The 16,611-nt window shown below is 40.2% G+C and overlaps 10 protein-coding genes across 10 annotated transcripts; 5 read left to right on the forward strand and 5 right to left on the reverse strand.

The window, feature by feature from the left end:
• Window positions 1-114: 114 nt before the first annotated feature.
• On the forward strand, window positions 115-1,503 carry FOA43_003825 (uncharacterized protein; the record flags this gene model as incomplete). The annotated part of the gene is made up of 1 exon (XM_038924073.1): window positions 115-1,503. The coding sequence occupies one exon, from the start codon at window positions 115-117 to the stop codon at window positions 1,501-1,503; it is 1,389 nt and encodes a 462-aa protein (XP_038780001.1).
• A 112-nt stretch (window positions 1,504-1,615) lies between these two features.
• Window positions 1,616-1,994, reverse strand: HSP10 (10 kDa heat shock protein; the record flags this gene model as incomplete). Its single annotated transcript, XM_038924074.1, has 2 exons — window positions 1,616-1,927; window positions 1,983-1,994. The coding sequence occupies 2 exons, from the start codon at window positions 1,992-1,994 to the stop codon at window positions 1,616-1,618; spliced, it is 324 nt and encodes a 107-aa protein (XP_038780002.1).
• Window positions 1,995-3,045: 1,051 nt separating this feature from the next.
• On the forward strand, window positions 3,046-3,954 carry FOA43_003827 (uncharacterized protein; the record flags this gene model as incomplete). Its single annotated transcript, XM_038924075.1, has 1 exon — window positions 3,046-3,954. The coding sequence occupies one exon, from the start codon at window positions 3,046-3,048 to the stop codon at window positions 3,952-3,954; it is 909 nt and encodes a 302-aa protein (XP_038780003.1).
• Window positions 3,955-4,387: 433 nt separating this feature from the next.
• FOA43_003828 (uncharacterized protein) lies at window positions 4,388-5,038 on the reverse strand (the record flags this gene model as incomplete). Its single annotated transcript, XM_038924076.1, has 1 exon — window positions 4,388-5,038. One exon carries the CDS (start codon window positions 5,036-5,038, stop codon window positions 4,388-4,390), a length of 651 nt encoding a protein of 216 aa, XP_038780004.1.
• A 461-nt stretch (window positions 5,039-5,499) lies between these two features.
• Window positions 5,500-6,024, forward strand: FOA43_003829 (uncharacterized protein; the record flags this gene model as incomplete). The annotated part of the gene is made up of 2 exons (XM_038924077.1): window positions 5,500-5,508; window positions 5,554-6,024. 2 exons carry the CDS (start codon window positions 5,500-5,502, stop codon window positions 6,022-6,024), a joined length of 480 nt encoding a protein of 159 aa, XP_038780005.1.
• Window positions 6,025-7,171: 1,147 nt separating this feature from the next.
• Window positions 7,172-8,110, forward strand: FOA43_003830 (uncharacterized protein; the record flags this gene model as incomplete). Its single annotated transcript, XM_038924078.1, has 1 exon — window positions 7,172-8,110. The coding sequence occupies one exon, from the start codon at window positions 7,172-7,174 to the stop codon at window positions 8,108-8,110; it is 939 nt and encodes a 312-aa protein (XP_038780006.1).
• A 96-nt stretch (window positions 8,111-8,206) lies between these two features.
• On the reverse strand, window positions 8,207-8,947 carry FOA43_003831 (uncharacterized protein; the record flags this gene model as incomplete). The annotated part of the gene is made up of 1 exon (XM_038924079.1): window positions 8,207-8,947. One exon carries the CDS (start codon window positions 8,945-8,947, stop codon window positions 8,207-8,209), a length of 741 nt encoding a protein of 246 aa, XP_038780007.1.
• A 2-nt stretch (window positions 8,948-8,949) lies between these two features.
• Window positions 8,950-11,214, reverse strand: FOA43_003832 (uncharacterized protein; the record flags this gene model as incomplete). The annotated part of the gene is made up of 2 exons (XM_038924080.1): window positions 8,950-8,970; window positions 10,006-11,214. 2 exons carry the CDS (start codon window positions 11,212-11,214, stop codon window positions 8,950-8,952), a joined length of 1,230 nt encoding a protein of 409 aa, XP_038780008.1.
• A 2,107-nt stretch (window positions 11,215-13,321) lies between these two features.
• Window positions 13,322-15,253, forward strand: NOG1 (Nucleolar GTP-binding protein 1; the record flags this gene model as incomplete). Its single annotated transcript, XM_038924081.1, has 1 exon — window positions 13,322-15,253. One exon carries the CDS (start codon window positions 13,322-13,324, stop codon window positions 15,251-15,253), a length of 1,932 nt encoding a protein of 643 aa, XP_038780009.1.
• A 175-nt stretch (window positions 15,254-15,428) lies between these two features.
• On the reverse strand, window positions 15,429-16,435 carry FOA43_003834 (uncharacterized protein; the record flags this gene model as incomplete). The annotated part of the gene is made up of 2 exons (XM_038924082.1): window positions 15,429-16,296; window positions 16,431-16,435. The coding sequence occupies 2 exons, from the start codon at window positions 16,433-16,435 to the stop codon at window positions 15,429-15,431; spliced, it is 873 nt and encodes a 290-aa protein (XP_038780010.1).
• Window positions 16,436-16,611: the final 176 nt, after the last annotated feature.

Below are 16,611 nucleotides of genomic sequence, written 5' to 3' on the forward strand. Positions count from 1 at the left end.
CGTAGTCAAGGGAAGACTTGAAAATCATTTTGCGGTCCATATTTTCACTTTTTTGGTTCACTCTTATCGCACTCTTTACCTAGAAGTTCTTAACAATAGGCTTGTTTGAACTAGATGAGTCGCAATAAGAGGACATATCCGAAAGGGCAGTATGCTGGAGCAAAAAGGCTGAAGGCACATGCTAAATTATTGTCCCAGGGTGGAGAAGAACCAGAAGAGGAATCAATACTAAAAAGTATTAAAATTCATCCACTCTTGAGAGGTACCAATGGAGATGGGGCTCGATTGCCTGTTCCGTCTGAATGGAAAAGCAATCAAGATGAATCAAAACTAAAGAACCCGATCAAGAATAGTAAGTGGAGGTCAAGCAAAGGTTTCTTTATTAATCCATATATCGATCAGAATGATATTTCTAAAGCTCCAGTTAGGCAGAAAAGATTGATGCAGGTGAATGAAAAGGGAAAATACGTACGAGAAGCGCAACTGCTTCGAGAGCAATTGGAGCAAGAGCAGGAAGAGGAGGAAAGGCAAAATAGGTTGAAAAGTCTACATCTAATACCGGATGAGAAGCTTGGTGAACAGTATTATGCCCCCACATTGCCGCCCAATATTGAATGGTGGGACCAGGAGCTAATGAGAATCAAAAGCTATGATGGCCTCGGTGATGAGAGTAATGTGACTTATAAGGACATCAGTGATGAAAATAATCCGATTACGATATATATTCAGCATCCTGTTCCAATACCCGCACCGTGGGAGAAGAGTTTACCGCAACTAAAGCCATTGTATCTCACTAAGGAAGAGAAGAAAAGGTTGCGAAAGAATGCCCGTACGGCAAGAATTGAGGAGAAACGAGATAGAGTCAAGTTAGGACTTGATCCTGCACCTCCTCCCAAGGTGAAGTTGAAGAATCTCATGAATGTACTAACGAACGAAACAATTAAGAACCCGACCGAAGTCGAAATGAAGATTAAACAAGAGGTAGAGCAAAGACAGATCGAGCACGAAAAAATGAACAAGGATAGGCAACTTACTAAAGAGCAGCGACGTGACAAGCTTCAGAAAGGGGTAGACAAAGATCGACTGAAAAAAGGATATCACAGCTGTATTTTTAGAGTGGGAAGACTCACAAATCCTAAGCATGTATACAAAGTGGATATTAATGCCAAGGAGTACGGACTTACTGGGTTGTGTCTGAATTTAAAGGACGGAATCAGCTTGGTAATTGTGGAAGGAGGACAGAAAGCTGTAAATAAGTATAAGAAACTCATGCTAAGACGAATCAAGTGGCAAGAAAACGAGAGACCGAATACCGAGAAAAATAATGATTCATTGCCATTGGAAGACTTGAGTTCCAACGATTGTCAGTTGGTCTGGGAAGGAGAGCTTCCCCTTCTCCATTTTCGCAAGTGGAGTATGTATAATTATGAAACAGAGGACTCCATCGTGGACATTTTAGGAAGGTACAAGCTTGAAAACTACTGGAGGCAAGCAAATGCCTAAAATAATAAGAAGATAATAAAAATTTAAAAACGGTAGGTAGATCGTAATGGAATTGACATTTTCTATTTACAGATGGATATGAATGCACATCGCTTCAACCATTCAGTAACGATTAATCCTGAATCTTAGCCAATATATCGGAATCTCTAAGAAGTAGGTACTCTTCTTTGTTGAGGGTGATCTGGCTTCCTCCATGAGGAGGAATCAAGACTTTGTCACCAACGGCAACGGTTGGCTTAATAAGCTGGCCACCTTGAGCAGTGTAACCGGGACCAATGGCAATAACATTGGCAACATTTGGCTTGGAAAGGTTTTTTTCGGGAATGTAGATACCAGAGGCAGTCTTCTGAGAAGCCTTGATTCTTTGGACCAAAACTCTGTCAAACGTTGGGATGATCGACTTAGCAGATTTAATGAAATTGGACTAGTGCATGTTAGTAAGGAGTGAAACTAATGGAAGCGCTCGGATGCAAACTTACCAATGTGGACATTATGGAGTGAAACTTTGTGTATTTCTTGCAAAAATAAAAGAGACTGAAAAGTAATAAGAAACACAGGATGAATTAACTTTTGTCTACTTGATGAACCCGCCGACAAACTTCCCGAAGATTCGATAATGAAAAAAAAAAAAAAAAAGCGGAAAAAATTGTAAAAATAGTGGAGGTGCTGGCGGCCGATGGAGCGCCAGAGATGTTCGTATTGAATCCGGGGGATGAATTTGATGAAGGATCTGCCTAGAATACGGGCAGTATGTATTTGATGCACATAATAAGCAGGGAATTTAATGGTGAGGTCTCCTAATTTACCTAGTGTACTGGATCTAAGATGTCGGGTTTACCCCACAAGAACATGGGGCGCTAAAGTGGACTTGACTGAATCTCCGTCTTTAGTTGAGCGTCGATCGAGATTAATTTCGATCGTTCTCGGTTTTAATTGAGATCCCGAATGTCAACTATAAATTTATGATCTCTTTTCCTAGTTCATTTCAATAATTTGGGTCTAATTGTTCTTACCGATAACTATTGATACTATTTTTGTCAGTATGGTTGCTGCTTATAACATCGCTGGAAGAAAAGTTCCGTCACATTACGTAAGTTGACTACCAGAGTAAAATCATCGAAAATGTTATACTAATTATATCCAGTTGGCCATTGCCACTTTGAGTACCGTTTTTTGGAGGAATTTTGCTATACAAGCTTATTTCGAAGAAGAGTCCAGCTTCTTCTAAAGCTCCAGTGGTTGAAGGTAATGAGAATGACATCATGACAGCCATAAACGATTTTGTGTCATCAAACGAACAGAAAAAGTAATATAGTGCCGATCAGGTATGGCATAGTGATAAACCCGAATGCTCAATGAATTTTACGAATACCTAAACTTGTATAGATCTCTATGTACAGAATACCATTAGTTACATAATTCATTTATCGAACACATCTGTACACCAGTGCTGATTGTCTTGACAGACAGAAAGTCGGAGAGGTAGAAGTATCGTTCGACGATAAGCGGGTGTTGCGTTCTGTTCTTTCCTTTTCTGCAATTATGTTAGTGCTGGCAACTGGAGATCTTCATGTTCCAGAGAGAGCGGTGGATATTCCTGCTAAATTTAAAAAGCTTTTACAGCCTCGAGGCAAAATACTGCAGGTGCTATGCACGGGAAACGTCACTAGTCCATCGAGCATTCAATTCTTGAAGTCATTGTCTCCCGACTTTCAAATGGTGAAGGGCGAACAAGATAAAGATTTGTCGTTACCTTTGTCGTTGGTGTTCACTTATGATAAGTTGAAGGTGGGACTCATTGATGGCTTTGAAATAGTGCCCAAGTCAGATCCACTTGGGTTGTTGGCACAGGCCAGAATGATGGATGTGGATATACTAATTTACGGATCAACACATAAAGTCGAGGCCTATACGTTGGATGAAAAGTTTTTCATCAATCCAGGAAGTGTCACTGGAGCGTTTAATGCAGATTCTATGGATAAGGAAGATTTGGAGATTATTGAGAGCATCCTAAAGGAAGAGGAGGAAGTGCTTAAGAAGGAGGAAGAAAACGATATAAAGGACGACAACGATGAAAAGGAAGACAACGATGAAAAGGACGACAATGGTAAAAAGGACGATGAAAACGATAAAAAGGACGATGAAAACGATAAGAATGAGAAAGAGGAAATGAAGGAGAAGATCCCAGACAATAAAGAGGATGCAAAGGGTGCTAAATCGGATGCAGTTCCGGAAAAGAGTGTTGGCACGGAAGAAGGAAACGTGCTGGTATCTGTAGAAACGGATGATGAAAACCTAGACACGACAGAAATCGAGCCTTTCCTTGATCCAATTCCTAGTTTTTGTCTTCTAGACTTACAAGGTTCTACATGTACGCTTTACTTGTATACCCTCATAGATGGGGAGGTGAAAGTTGATAAACTTACTTACAGAAAAGGGGAGCTGTCTTGATATAGAACGATTCCGATTCTCAGTAACCCTCTCGATGAGGGCTTTTTCAACGGACTAAATAAAAGAAAAAATTTTTCAGGCATTAAATCAATTCTTCTTAGTTCACTACAACAATTTATTCTCTTAGGAACCTTTAAAACAGCAGTAGTCTGTCTCTGATCTTCTCCTGGAATTCGCTCAGTGGAGCGCACGCAGGTGAAGGTAAAGGCGAAGATACTTTAATTTTGTTATCGATTTAACTCTCTCCTATATTATGATGAACTGAGTGCATTTGTCTGATGGTGACACCTAAGGGAACGTTCCGTTCTCTTTAAACGTCGCCACTGTGGAAACAAACTCTAGCTACCTAATTATTATATTGTCTGATCTTATACAAGGAGATTGAAATCGATAGGAATGATTGAATGTATGGTTTATGTTTTTTATTGGATTTTTATAAAGCCTCGACACCTTCCGTAGTAATACCTTCGAGCAAGTCTGATTTTAAATCATCTACTTGTTTTGCTTTCTGAAAATTACTTGGAAGTAATTCATCGAGATGTAGATTCTTCTTCATATAGTATGCATCCTCACCATCCTGGTAGTAAGATTTCTCGATGCTTATCACCTCGAATTGAAGAGTGTCTTTGTATAAATGCAAGGCAGCTCTGTTAGACTCCCTAACATGTAAAGAAACGTACCTGGCCTTAAAAGTCTCGCAGAGTGCATATAAGCACTGTCTCATCAGTTTGTCTGCAATTCCCATTCGTCTATATGTTCTCATCACAGACAACGAGGTGACATGACCATGTGGGGTGTCATCAGTACTGTCCGCATCATCATTCATTTTGCCAAGCACATAGCCGACCACTTTCTCTCCTTTTCCCACATACTGGGAGTCTTGCTTCTGAGTCTCCACTGCAAATTCATCGTCCTGATCCACCAATTCCGGGTCTGTAGTTGTGGCGACAAAGGAGGCCTGAGGCCACGATAGAAGGTGGTAGAGATAATATTTCAGTGTGTAGTTTTCTGGAAGATTGTTCAAATTTGCATTTTGCATAGCCTGAAGATCTTCCACTCTAGCCAATCTTATCGTAATAGCCATATCTGTGGTGTGTATATATATTGGTTGTAAAATAATAAGAAAGAGAAGTTATCAAGTCAGCTTGGGTTGGTTCTCTTCAAAAAATTTCAGTGGATTAGGACAAAAAGGAAAAATAACCATGGACAAAAATATGGCCAGAGCGAAAAGGATAAAGCAAGTTGATAACCAACCAGTTCAAAGAAGGACAACGTGGCATTCAACAGAGCTTATCATTTATGTCTTTTAGCAGAATATCCGTCCAAGGAGTGGGATATGATCCTATGGTTGGGCCCCGTTCCACGGGATCCAGCAGCAAATTGAATGTACAGCCCAGCTCAACTAGTTCCTCTCCAGGTAGCTTGCATAAGATGTCATCGTCTTCGAAGAAGTCTGGTAGTTTGTTGACCACAAACTCTATATATGATCGAAATCTTCATCGTGGCAATCACCAGATCTCTCTTTCTTCCTTGAGCTTTTTATTCATGCAGATAGTCAGTACGAGCCTCGCCCACTCTAAGAGTTTGATTGAGATGGAGCGAAAGCTCAACAACCTTGGCTATAGTGTTGGCTTAAGAGCATTAGAGTTAACTTCTTTGATAGAAAACTTCAACAAAAACAATATGAGCTCTTCTGGAAAATCGAACGTGTCCAAAAGAGAGATTAGGATTCTAGATATGCTACAATTCATAGGCTCTAGCATCTGGAAGACTCTCTTCGACAAGCCATCGGACAATTTGGAAAAGTCCTCCGAAAATGAGAACCAGTACATGATCATTGACAATAATCCTGTGCTATCGAGATTTATTTCTGTTCCCAAAGAATATGAAAACTTGAATTGTGAAGCGTTTGTAGCCGGGATTATCGAAGGCATATTGGATATATCCTATTTTAGATGTGAAGTAAGCGCGCATAGTGTTCCGGCTGAAGGATTTCCAAATCGAACGGTCTATCTAATCAATTTTGATGAGAGTGTCATCAAGCGAGAATCAAGATTATCAAGGAAATGAGGAGCGAAGAGGACAAAGGAGGAATAAAGGATTTTAGTTTGTGATGAATTTACCTTTGACCATTTGCTTATGTATATTATCATGGACTCTATTTTTTTGACTATTGATGACTCTCTACTTCGTCAGCTCCCTGGCACGATAACTCCTCCGAGTATTGTTATTACTCCCGAATTTAGTATTAATGGGTCCAAGATAAGTATTACTTCTACCCCTTTTTCCTCTCCTAAACGTATTCAATCGTCGGTATCTTCTAGAGAAACTAATGTCGAATTGATGGAATATATGAGAGATCGTTGGCCCAATTGTGGGAAGAAAAAGAGTGTGAAGTTTGCTGGACTCAAGAGACCTAAAAGGTTCACTTCCATCACAAGAAAAGATTACAATAAGTGGTCATATTGCTGTTATAAGGTTGCTAAGTGTGCAAAACCAACCAACCGATTACTTTGTAAAGGTTTAAAAATAATTGTTCGAAGAAATCCTGGTGATCTCCTTAAAACTTCCAAAGGTGTTTTATAATGAACAGAAATGAAAGTTAACAATATATTTTTCAGTAAGTTCACTTGTTGAGTAAGCTTGTTTGCAGAACCACAACAATTTCGGTAGATGAATTACCTAGTTTTGAAAAGCAGCTTATATACCCATGTTTAGTGTTGTTTAGAAATATATACTACAATCCTTCCTACAACACAGAACATGTTGCAAGGGTCTGGCCCAAATTGGAACTGTAGCGAAACGACAGAAAAAGGCGCATCAATTGCAGTTTTACATTATCTATCTTGGCATAAAGGTGGGCTCCATCGGGAATTACATTCCTCAAGACTGAGATCAATTTAACAGGTGGTATTTGTATAAAAAGTCCCCGTAAAAACAAATTCTATTTCAGTGCAACTCACCACCTCAGTAAATGCTCCCTCACTTCTGCTCCACCCCTACAAATTCCAAATTCAAATTCTCTTTGGGCCCAGCAAAAGAAAAAATATTTGAATGGGAAAGAGCGGAATCTGAAATTTCGTTTGGCTGACAACAGATTGCGATTGCCACCGGCTCTTTTGTTGGCTGTATTCCAAGCAATTTATATTCTTTCTTGGTTTTCTCTTTGTTTATTAAGCTCTATATGCAACGGGAACCAGGAATTTCTTCTAAAGTAATGAAACCACTAGTGGGGTGCAGAGGGTCAAACAAAAGACGTTTCAGCAGTGATGCAGAGTCGTTCATACATTCACTTAGTGAACCAAACAAGTCCACATTAAGAGCCAGGTTGGCTAATCCTCATCTTAGGTTAAAGAAACAGAGGAATCCGGAGGTATTTGGACAGAAACTCTCATTGCCCCGTGTTCTAGAAACTTTGGATAAAGAGGGCCTACAGCAACTGATCATGAACATTATATCGGAACATCCCCAACTTACCTCCGAAGTGAGCGACCTCTCACCAAAGGTTACTTTGAATGATGCACTCTCTGTAATGAAAAATAAGCTGCAGCTTATCATTGATAACATTCCATACAAAGTGGATCCGGCTTCTGATTATAGTTTCCTGAGGGTGAAGAGTTACGTGATTGACTTTTTCCAGGCGTTGTCTGACTATACATTGAATTACTTGGCTCCAGTGGAAAACGACGTGACAGTCTCGATCCAGTTTCTTATAGAATTCCTAACTAATGTTTTTCAAAAACTCCCAGATTTCCAGGCCATCGAGTTCAGATACTACTACAAGTTGACGGTGGACAAGTTCAATACAATATTTCTGGATTCCATTTCACAGTTTGTCAACGAAAAAAAGCAAAACATATTACTTGTTCTCAATGAAAACTGGCTGCAGAAGTTGGATACAGCCAATCGGCTCAACCACAATAATTTTGCACCAGCAGCAAACTACCTCGCAAAGGAGATACAAACATATGAGAACTCCGGCTCTGTCATCTTGAATACCTCCCACGTAGAGAATACGGCTACGCAAGGTTTGCATTCATCCGAGTCCACCGACTCTTCAACTAGGCTACAAGGCTTGAACGGTCTACTAAACTTCTCTAGCGATAACAACCCTTTAAATGGATCTGCAATGGGAAACGTCTATGACACTATATAGAATGCTGCTTGACAGCATGTGTTATCTCTTCTATAAAGTAAGCTTCACTTAAAAATATCCATTATTAGCGTTATATATACAAGGTAAACAGTTATTTTAGTCTAGACTAATACCTAACTTGGAAAGCTCTGGCTTGGTTGTGGTGTCAAGAAACTTTCGCATCAAGTTTTTCTTGATGTTAGCCTTTGTAGATTCGGTAATACCCATCTTCTCGCAAGCAACTTTGTATGCAGGACTTTCGGAATCAGATAGAAGCTCTTGTAAAACCTGAGTTACCTTTAACTGACTTTTTATTCCTTCTATCTTTTGAGAGAGGTAAACAATATCCGATTGAAATAACTCCTGATTCTCAAACTGTTCATCCCAAGACGTAATACCGTACTTCTCCTTCAGCTTATCGAGCTTCTCCAATTCATCTGGTGAATATTGTTGCTTTCCCTTTAAGTCCTTTATACTATCCAAATCCTCGTAAAGAGCATTTCGAACCAATTGATCATTGATGGATCTGCTCTTTAGAAACAAAGCAGTCTTATTTTGTTCCTCGCGTTCCACACGGAGTTTAGCCTCAGACTGATACTTGGCGAACTGTTGACCCTTATTCTTTTTAATTTCCGCCACAGAGAAGAACTTACGGGCACTGAGCGGCCTCGTAGCTTCGATTCTCACCAAATCACCCTCTCTACAAATGTTAGACTCGTCATGTGCAAGATAATCTTTCTTTTTGAGTAACTCTTTCTGAATTTTTTTGTCAAACACTTTCTGCATCACACGAACCTTGATGGTTTTATCCATCTTCCCCTGTGACACCACAAAGCCAACAAAATTCTGTCTAGCCATATTCACAACACTTTCTTGCCCCTCTGGTGTTAAAGGTCAAATCAAATGCTGCTTCTTCATTGAGAGAAAATTTTTTTATCCAAATTCTTATGCTCTTCTTATTTTCCCTCACTTCGAAGGGCCGTGCAAGCCAGAAAGGAACTGGTAAGAAAACAGCGAAGATTTTCCAGGCATTAGTTAATAATAAAGTAAAGAAAATAATATGCAGCACTGCCTGAGTCCTTTTCTCTATTTGCGCATCGATCGGCAATACACCAAGCTTTGATTGTTACAGGAGATTACAAGCAAACAGCGAAAACGTGGCGATGATGAACAGGCAAGTAAATTTGAAATTACACCAATGACGGAAATAACAATTCATGCACAGCAATGCCCTCCATAAAGTACCTTTCCATCATTGGGTGGTGTGAAAAGAAAATAACGCCCATGCTCATTTGGTTTCTTTTTGTTGACTCTCTATATCCGGTTGTCTCAAAAAAGCTTTTCTTTTAATTCTTTCTATTCTCTTGCTTTCCTTCGCTGAATTTTGTGCCCGCGCAACAGGCCAAAAAATATATCGATATCAAAGATCAAAGATGTTTGACTGCGGCATTTAATGTACTGCAACATGTAGATCTTCCGGACAACAGGAATTTGTGCCCCTTTTCTTTTTTGAAATACAGCGAATCAGGAACCCTAGAAATGCCAACACATGATCACACAATACATAGCCCTATGATCTTCCCCAAAATTTTTCTAATACTTCTTTAAGAGCACAAGACATATAGTTCGGATTTTAAGAACTGGGAGAGGTACATTTCCAAAAGAAGAAAAAAAGTAAAAGTTAAATGCAGGTCCTCAAACGGAAATAGAAGCAGGGGCTAAAAAATATAATAATTTCCCGGACAACTTTCCTCTTATTTCGGCCTGTACGAGGAATCCAGAGAAGATAAGCTCGGAAAAGTCCACCAAGCAATCTTCAGGAAGAATACATGGAGAAAGAAAAATGCGAAGTTTTTAGCTAGATATACAATTGTAAATTATAAAATGTCCCGATGACTCTAAGATGATTTTACTACCTCTGACTTTTCTGTGGATTTCTGCTGCTTCCGTGCAGCTTCTGATTCGTCCTGCATGTGTAAGTTGTTGTGTGTTTCTTTCACCTTCCTCTTTCCCTCTCTTTTATGAATCTTGAGATGCCTGATCATGTTCGATCTCACGGAGAATCTCTTTCCACAATTGGCCCACTCACATTGAAATGGCTTTTCTCCAGTATGCGTATGCATATGTATCCTTAAACCAGATGGTCTGTTGAACACTTTCTTGCAAATCGTACAGCTACGATTTTTCTTTGAAAAATACCTGCCTCCTCTAAGAGTAATCCTTCCGTTTCTGTAGCCATCACTTTTTGGACTGCCATTTGCTGTGATTACGGAGGAAATCGAACTAGTAGCAGAAGTAGAATAGCTAGCAAGTGGTACACCCGTCTGGACCGAGACAGGAGAAGGAACAACAGGAGGTGTATTGACAATAAGTGGATGCGTCCCCGTAGGACCTATTTGATACGGCACTGAAATATAAGTAGGTACCGAATTCTGATGAAGAGTAGGAGACGATGATGGTATTCTCATCTGCCCCGTATAAGGATAATACCTTGGACCGACTTGCAATGCTGGTACTGCGTTAGAGTATGTGTATCTTGCAGTTGGAGGAGGTGGCTGCTGAATGGCGGCAGATTCTGCGATCATCGAACCTGAATTCGTTTGAGATTCGGGGATCCTTTCAACAATATTATTCTGAATTTTCTGATAGGATTGTGCAGATTCGTACGACAAAACAGGAACCAGTGGCTGGGCCACAGGTACACCAGGGTTGTATGAAGGATAACTATAAGTAGCCGTCAAAGCGGACGGGGGCTGAAATACAGACTGCTGACCAGTAAGATCAGTTTCAGGAAGAGCACCACGGCTTGGATGCAAAATATCCAGCAAACTAGGCAATTGAGTAGTACTAGATGAGGTACTGACATTTTCAGGAAAAGGAGGCACTGAGGGAGGTTTGACTGCAGGAGAATACTTATAACTGTGATTAAAGTCGTACTGATGGCCAGCAACCAAATGCGGCTGAGGTAACGGAATTGGTAGGGTTATATTGGTTCCATGCTGTAGCTCAACTGGTTTCTGCAAAGAATAAGCAGGTTGAAACATGACTGGTTTAGTATTGCTCTTACTCTCAGATTCTTTATCGTGTTCTAATTTAGCACAAAATGGTCGACGCTTATCGTTCATAGTCTGAGAGTGGGGAAACTTAGACTTTTGATTTCACGTTCTTTTTATAATCTCTATTCTAGAATCGAGGTCAATGATCATGCAAAAGCCACGACGAACAAATGTGTCAATGGATGCCAGATCGAGAAGAAAAGGAAATATACTGTGAGTGGAGTTAGCGTTAGAGTTTGCAGGCTGTGCTCGTGCCTGTGCTAGGGGTCTGAACAAATGAGGAAGAAAGGTAATACGTCAAACGTGGAACTTTAAAGTACCACCTGAACCGAAAAAGAGACAAAAGAGGTACGAAACAGAAAAAAATATTATAGAAAAGCAGTTTATACAGAAAGTTTCAGTATACAGAAAGTTTCAGTAGCATGGAAAGATATTCGTATTTATTTATAACGCAGATATTCAACTTACTGGAAACCAGGACAGAATAGAAATGCCAGGGTAGAATGTAAAAAAAGAAAAGTAAGAAGGAAAAAAAAAAATACAAAAATGAAACAAAAAGAAACTGCAGGGGTAAAAAAGAAAAGAGTATTTTATGGAAGAAATATAAATATTGACCATAAACTATTTAACACCTTACAAGGAACGAGCCCCTGCATGATCTTCACAGAATCAGGAAAGTGAGTTTCTAAGCATCTTCCGGAGGTCAAATTAACACGACGTACACAGTAGATAGGATCAGCGCATCAAATTGTTGAAAAAAGCCGATGCCTTCTGCCCGGATGTACCATTCGATCTTTAATCTACACACTTATATCCTGCTGGAAAAATAAAAATGCGAAGTAGAAGTTGCCGCGCTATAGGCCTGAAATAGTTATGAATCAAGGAACCAAGCTCTACTCATAGTGGCTGTCTTCTTGCTTCCCCCTTTCTTGAGTTCTTTTTAGTTTTATATTAATGGGAAGGACGGACATCTATTGTAAAGTCTTGCCTGATTTTAAGCATATGCATGTTTCGGTTCCGAAAATCTGTCCGATACCTTTTTTGGCAGTAGAACCGAAAATTTCCGAGCAATTATGTACTATTTTTTATGAGGTCAGTTTTCCAAGGTGAATATTTCACGGGCATCTCAATCATCCTATTGTCCTCCACATTATCTGCATACCGTCCTAAAACAACAACTTTATTTTTTCTTTCTAGGAAATAGCAAGTGGTGCACCGTAGGAATAAAAATATATCTTCGTTTACTACCTAGCCCATTGATATAGGACGTGCCAAGACCAATTTACCTCTTTTTTGCTTATCTGGACTATTCCCCTTTCTCCTACAGGATCAGGAAGTGAGAGAGCGGCTTTCAGTAAATCCGATTAAGAAATAAACAACTCCTCAGAACCGATGCCCGACTTGTTTAGGTTCTAAGTTAATTTGCTCATTTGGCCAGATACGGTTACGTCGGGCGATCAGTTTCAGGCCCAATGTTGTCATTAATCTGCCGTTGGTATTCCAGCCAATTTTGCATCATTTCTTCCTATGCGGCTCAAAAGATTGGCTAATTGACCACATGATTTGAAACTCAAAATGAAACGGGACGCAAACAAGCTTTTTTTTCTTGAATCTGAGAGAAGCACGAAAATCTTAATCGCTAAACTGGGTGTTAATGTAAGGCACGATTCTCCCCAAATATTCTCTCTACGAGACTTGTCTTTTTACTGCATCACTCACTACTTCCAACTAGTAAAAACCTGTTTCTGCGTCGTCAGTTGACAACTCCAATACTCGAATACTATCTATTTGTAGCTAAGCAGTAGGATAAGTTTAGTTTATTCCCGCGGTTATCATCCCACGAAAAGATGAGATCCTGGCATTAGCCTTACGAAAAGAACGTTCATTGTATTCCTGATTACACACAATACTTCTGCTTTGATGATCATGCTGCGATGTTTTGCACACTCAAATCTTCTGATCGGCCCGCCCATTGACCGCTAGAATTATGAGATTCATTTTCATTTGAAGGAAAATTTTTTAATTATATTTTTTTTAGGAAATAATTTTTTCGATAATTTTTTTTTCAATTTTCAGCAAAAATTTTTTTCGAATCCTTTTCAACCTTTTGTTTGATTTGATTGACATCTCTTTCAGGCAACATCGTATATTAACCTAAGATATCCGCCAAAAGAAGATGCAATTAAGTTGGAAAGATATATCGGCCGTTCCTGAGGCCAATGACCTCTTGGATATTGTGCTAAATAGAACCCAACGTAAGACACCTACCGTTATCAGACCGGGTTTTAAGATTCAACGTATTAGAGCGTTTTACATGAGAAAGGTGAAGTTTACTGCCGAAGGTTTTGGTGATAAATTTGATGCTATACTACAAGGTTTCCCTAATATTAATGACCTTCATCCCTTCCAAAGGGATTTGATGGATACGTTGTACGAGAAGAATCATTATAAGGTGTCATTGGCATCCGTTTCCAAGGCTAGAACCTTGATCGAGAAAATTGCTCGTGATTATGTCAGGTTATTGAAGTTCGGTCAGTCTCTTTTCCAGTGTAAAGAGTTAAAAAGGGCCGCCCTTGGTCGTATGGCCACTATGGTTAAAAAGCTTAAGGATCCACTTCTTTATTTGGAACAGGTTAGACAGCATTTGGGCCGTCTACCTTCGATCGATCCTAATACTAGGACTTTATTGATATGCGGTTATCCTAACGTGGGTAAGTCGTCTTTCCTTAGGTCAATCACCAAAGCTGATGTTGAAGTGCAACCTTATGCGTTCACCACTAAATCTTTGTATGTTGGACATTTCGATTATAAGTATTTGCGATTCCAAGCTATAGATACCCCAGGTATTCTTGACAGGCCTACAGAGGAGATGAATAACATAGAGATGCAGTCTATCTATGCCATTGCGCATTTGAGATCGTGCGTTTTGTACTTTATGGATGTTTCAGAACAGTGTGGTTTCTCTATTGAAGACCAAGTGAAGCTCTACAATTCTATCAAACCTTTATTTGCGAATAAGTCCGTTCTTATTGTTGTTAACAAGGCCGATATCATTAAGCTTGAAGATCTTGATGACGAGAAACAGCAGCTTGTTCAGACAATGCTCGATGTTCCTGGTGCTGAAATCATGCAAACTTCCTGTTTCGAGGAAGAGAACGTCATGCAGGTGAGAAACAAAGCTTGCGAGAAATTACTTGCTTCAAGAATTGAGCAGAAGCTAAAGGGATCTGCTAGAGTTAGCACTGTACTCAACAAGATTCATGTGTCCAAGCCACAAGTTCGTGACGATTTGGACAGGCCTGCTTACATCCCAGAGGCTGTTAAAAAACAGCAGAAGTTTGATCCAAACGATCCAAACAAGCATATATTAGCTAGAGAAATCGAAGCCGAGAATGGAGGCGCTGGTGTCTACAACATCAACCTCAAGGACAAGTACATTCTAGAGGAGGAAGAGTGGAAGAATGATGTGATGCCAGAAGTTCTCAATGGCAGAAACGTTTACGATTTCTTGGATCCAGATATCACTGATAAATTACAGTTGTTGGAAGCTGAAGAGGAACGGTTGGAGAAGGAAGGATTTTACGACTCAGACGATGAAGAGAATGCATTACTTAAAACACCAGAGGCCAGAGATATTCGCAAGAAGGCCAGATGGATTCGAAACAAGCAAAGAATGATGATCTATGAAGCCAGACAAAGAAAGGCTCTCAACAACAAGGCTTTGTTACCAAGATCTAAGTTGACGAAGTCATACAAGGATATGGAGAATCATATGTACATGGTCGGCCATGATGTTGGTAAATTAAGAGCTAAGAAGGAGGCATCACATAAGAATGTGACGGTCGCGGGAGCAGACATAATGCGTGCATCGATGTTGTTGAACGACTCCGGGGAATCATTCTCCTCTACTCTCAGACAGTCTGATCGTTTACATGCTGGTGTTAACGATGCTTCCCTTAGATCGAAGGCTGAGAGATTGAATAAGCTACAAAGAAGAACGAGGAACATGCAAGCCAGGGCAGGTGAGTCCGATAGAAGAATTCCAGACGAGATGCCTAAGCACTTGAACTCCGGTAAGCGTGGTATTGGTAAGACCCAGAGACGTTAATGGACGGAAATTTTCCCTGTATTCTTTTTTTCTATCCTTCTTAATCCATATAGCTTGTACACTATACTGGCTGTTTTAATATATTACCCGCTAACGTTAGTTAAATAAAGAAGGAAAAAATAAAATAGCAGAAGTCTTTTCAATCGCTGATTAGCAGTCCCTAAAGGTTCGTCCCTTATTCCATCGCAAATTGAATATCGTCATTTATCAACAAGGGTCTTGGATTTCCAAGAGCCGGCTTTGAGTTACGTCTTTCCAATTCCTGAGGGGTGAGAAGGTCCGTCAAAGAATCTGGTAAGAAATCCACGTTATCAGTATCATTAGAGCTGTCGTCGTCATAAATTAGTGGTCTTTCACAAAATTCATCTTCGGAGTCGTCAAGGACGGCAGTTTCTGAAAGCTTGAAGTCAGCTTTGAGAAGAGGCATTATGGCTGAGGAACTACTCCTCCTCAGGGAAAAAGACCAATGAAGGGGACCAGACTTGGACTGAGATGGCCCTGACATGGTTCTGGGGAACCTTGAATGATCAATCGATGCTGAAGAAGTCGGAGAATTTGTTAACGACCATATTGAACTAGTCTGGTTGAGAGGAGAAGTAGCAATACATCCAGAAGCCGAACAAGAGCGTGTAAGGCACGAGGGTTTCAGCAACGAATAGGCGTACTGGGAAGGAGGGGTTCTAACTTGATCCTCCTTCTGCTTGGTATACTGATGGTTGCGACGTTTTGAAGATGACGAATTTTTGAGTCCACTTCTTGGATTAAGTACTTGGCCATCTGGTAGAATATGAGCCAATGCACATTTCATGCCAAACTTGCAAGTACCTTTCTGGAAGTATTTGCAAGGTTGAAACTCCAGGGACGGATTTGTTTCATGAGAAAAGGGACATGAATCGCCAGCCTGGCAGGCACCCTGTTTAAAGAATTTACAGGGAACGTGAGAGAGTTTCTTTGTCGATTGGGACTTTCCATTCACTTCATGCGTAAGTGTCTCTTCCTGAGAGCTTGTAAGATTGGAGCTCTTAGGGACTTGGGAAATGTCCCTTTTCTCTCCAGAGGGGGTAGCTGATGAAGACGAAGATGAAGACGAGGACAAAGATAATATAATTTTCTTTTTGCGAGTCGACCGTTTATTGCTGCCAGACTTGGTATGACTACCACTATGAGCGGAGCGAACAACATGTTCAGAATGTTCAGAATGATCGGCACGACCAAGATGATCTGCGTGAATAGAGTGCAGTGCAGGTGTTGAAAACCCACAGAAAGGAGTCATTTGCACCGTAGCCGGCATAGAGAAAGCAGTGAGACAATACAAAAAAGAGTACGAAAGATCAAAGAAGAGAAATAGACTGTTAAAT

This window comes from Brettanomyces nanus, chromosome 4 (genome assembly GCF_011074865.1).
Source record: "Brettanomyces nanus chromosome 4, complete sequence".
NCBI classification, from domain to species: domain Eukaryota; kingdom Fungi; phylum Ascomycota; class Pichiomycetes; order Pichiales; family Pichiaceae; genus Brettanomyces; species Brettanomyces nanus.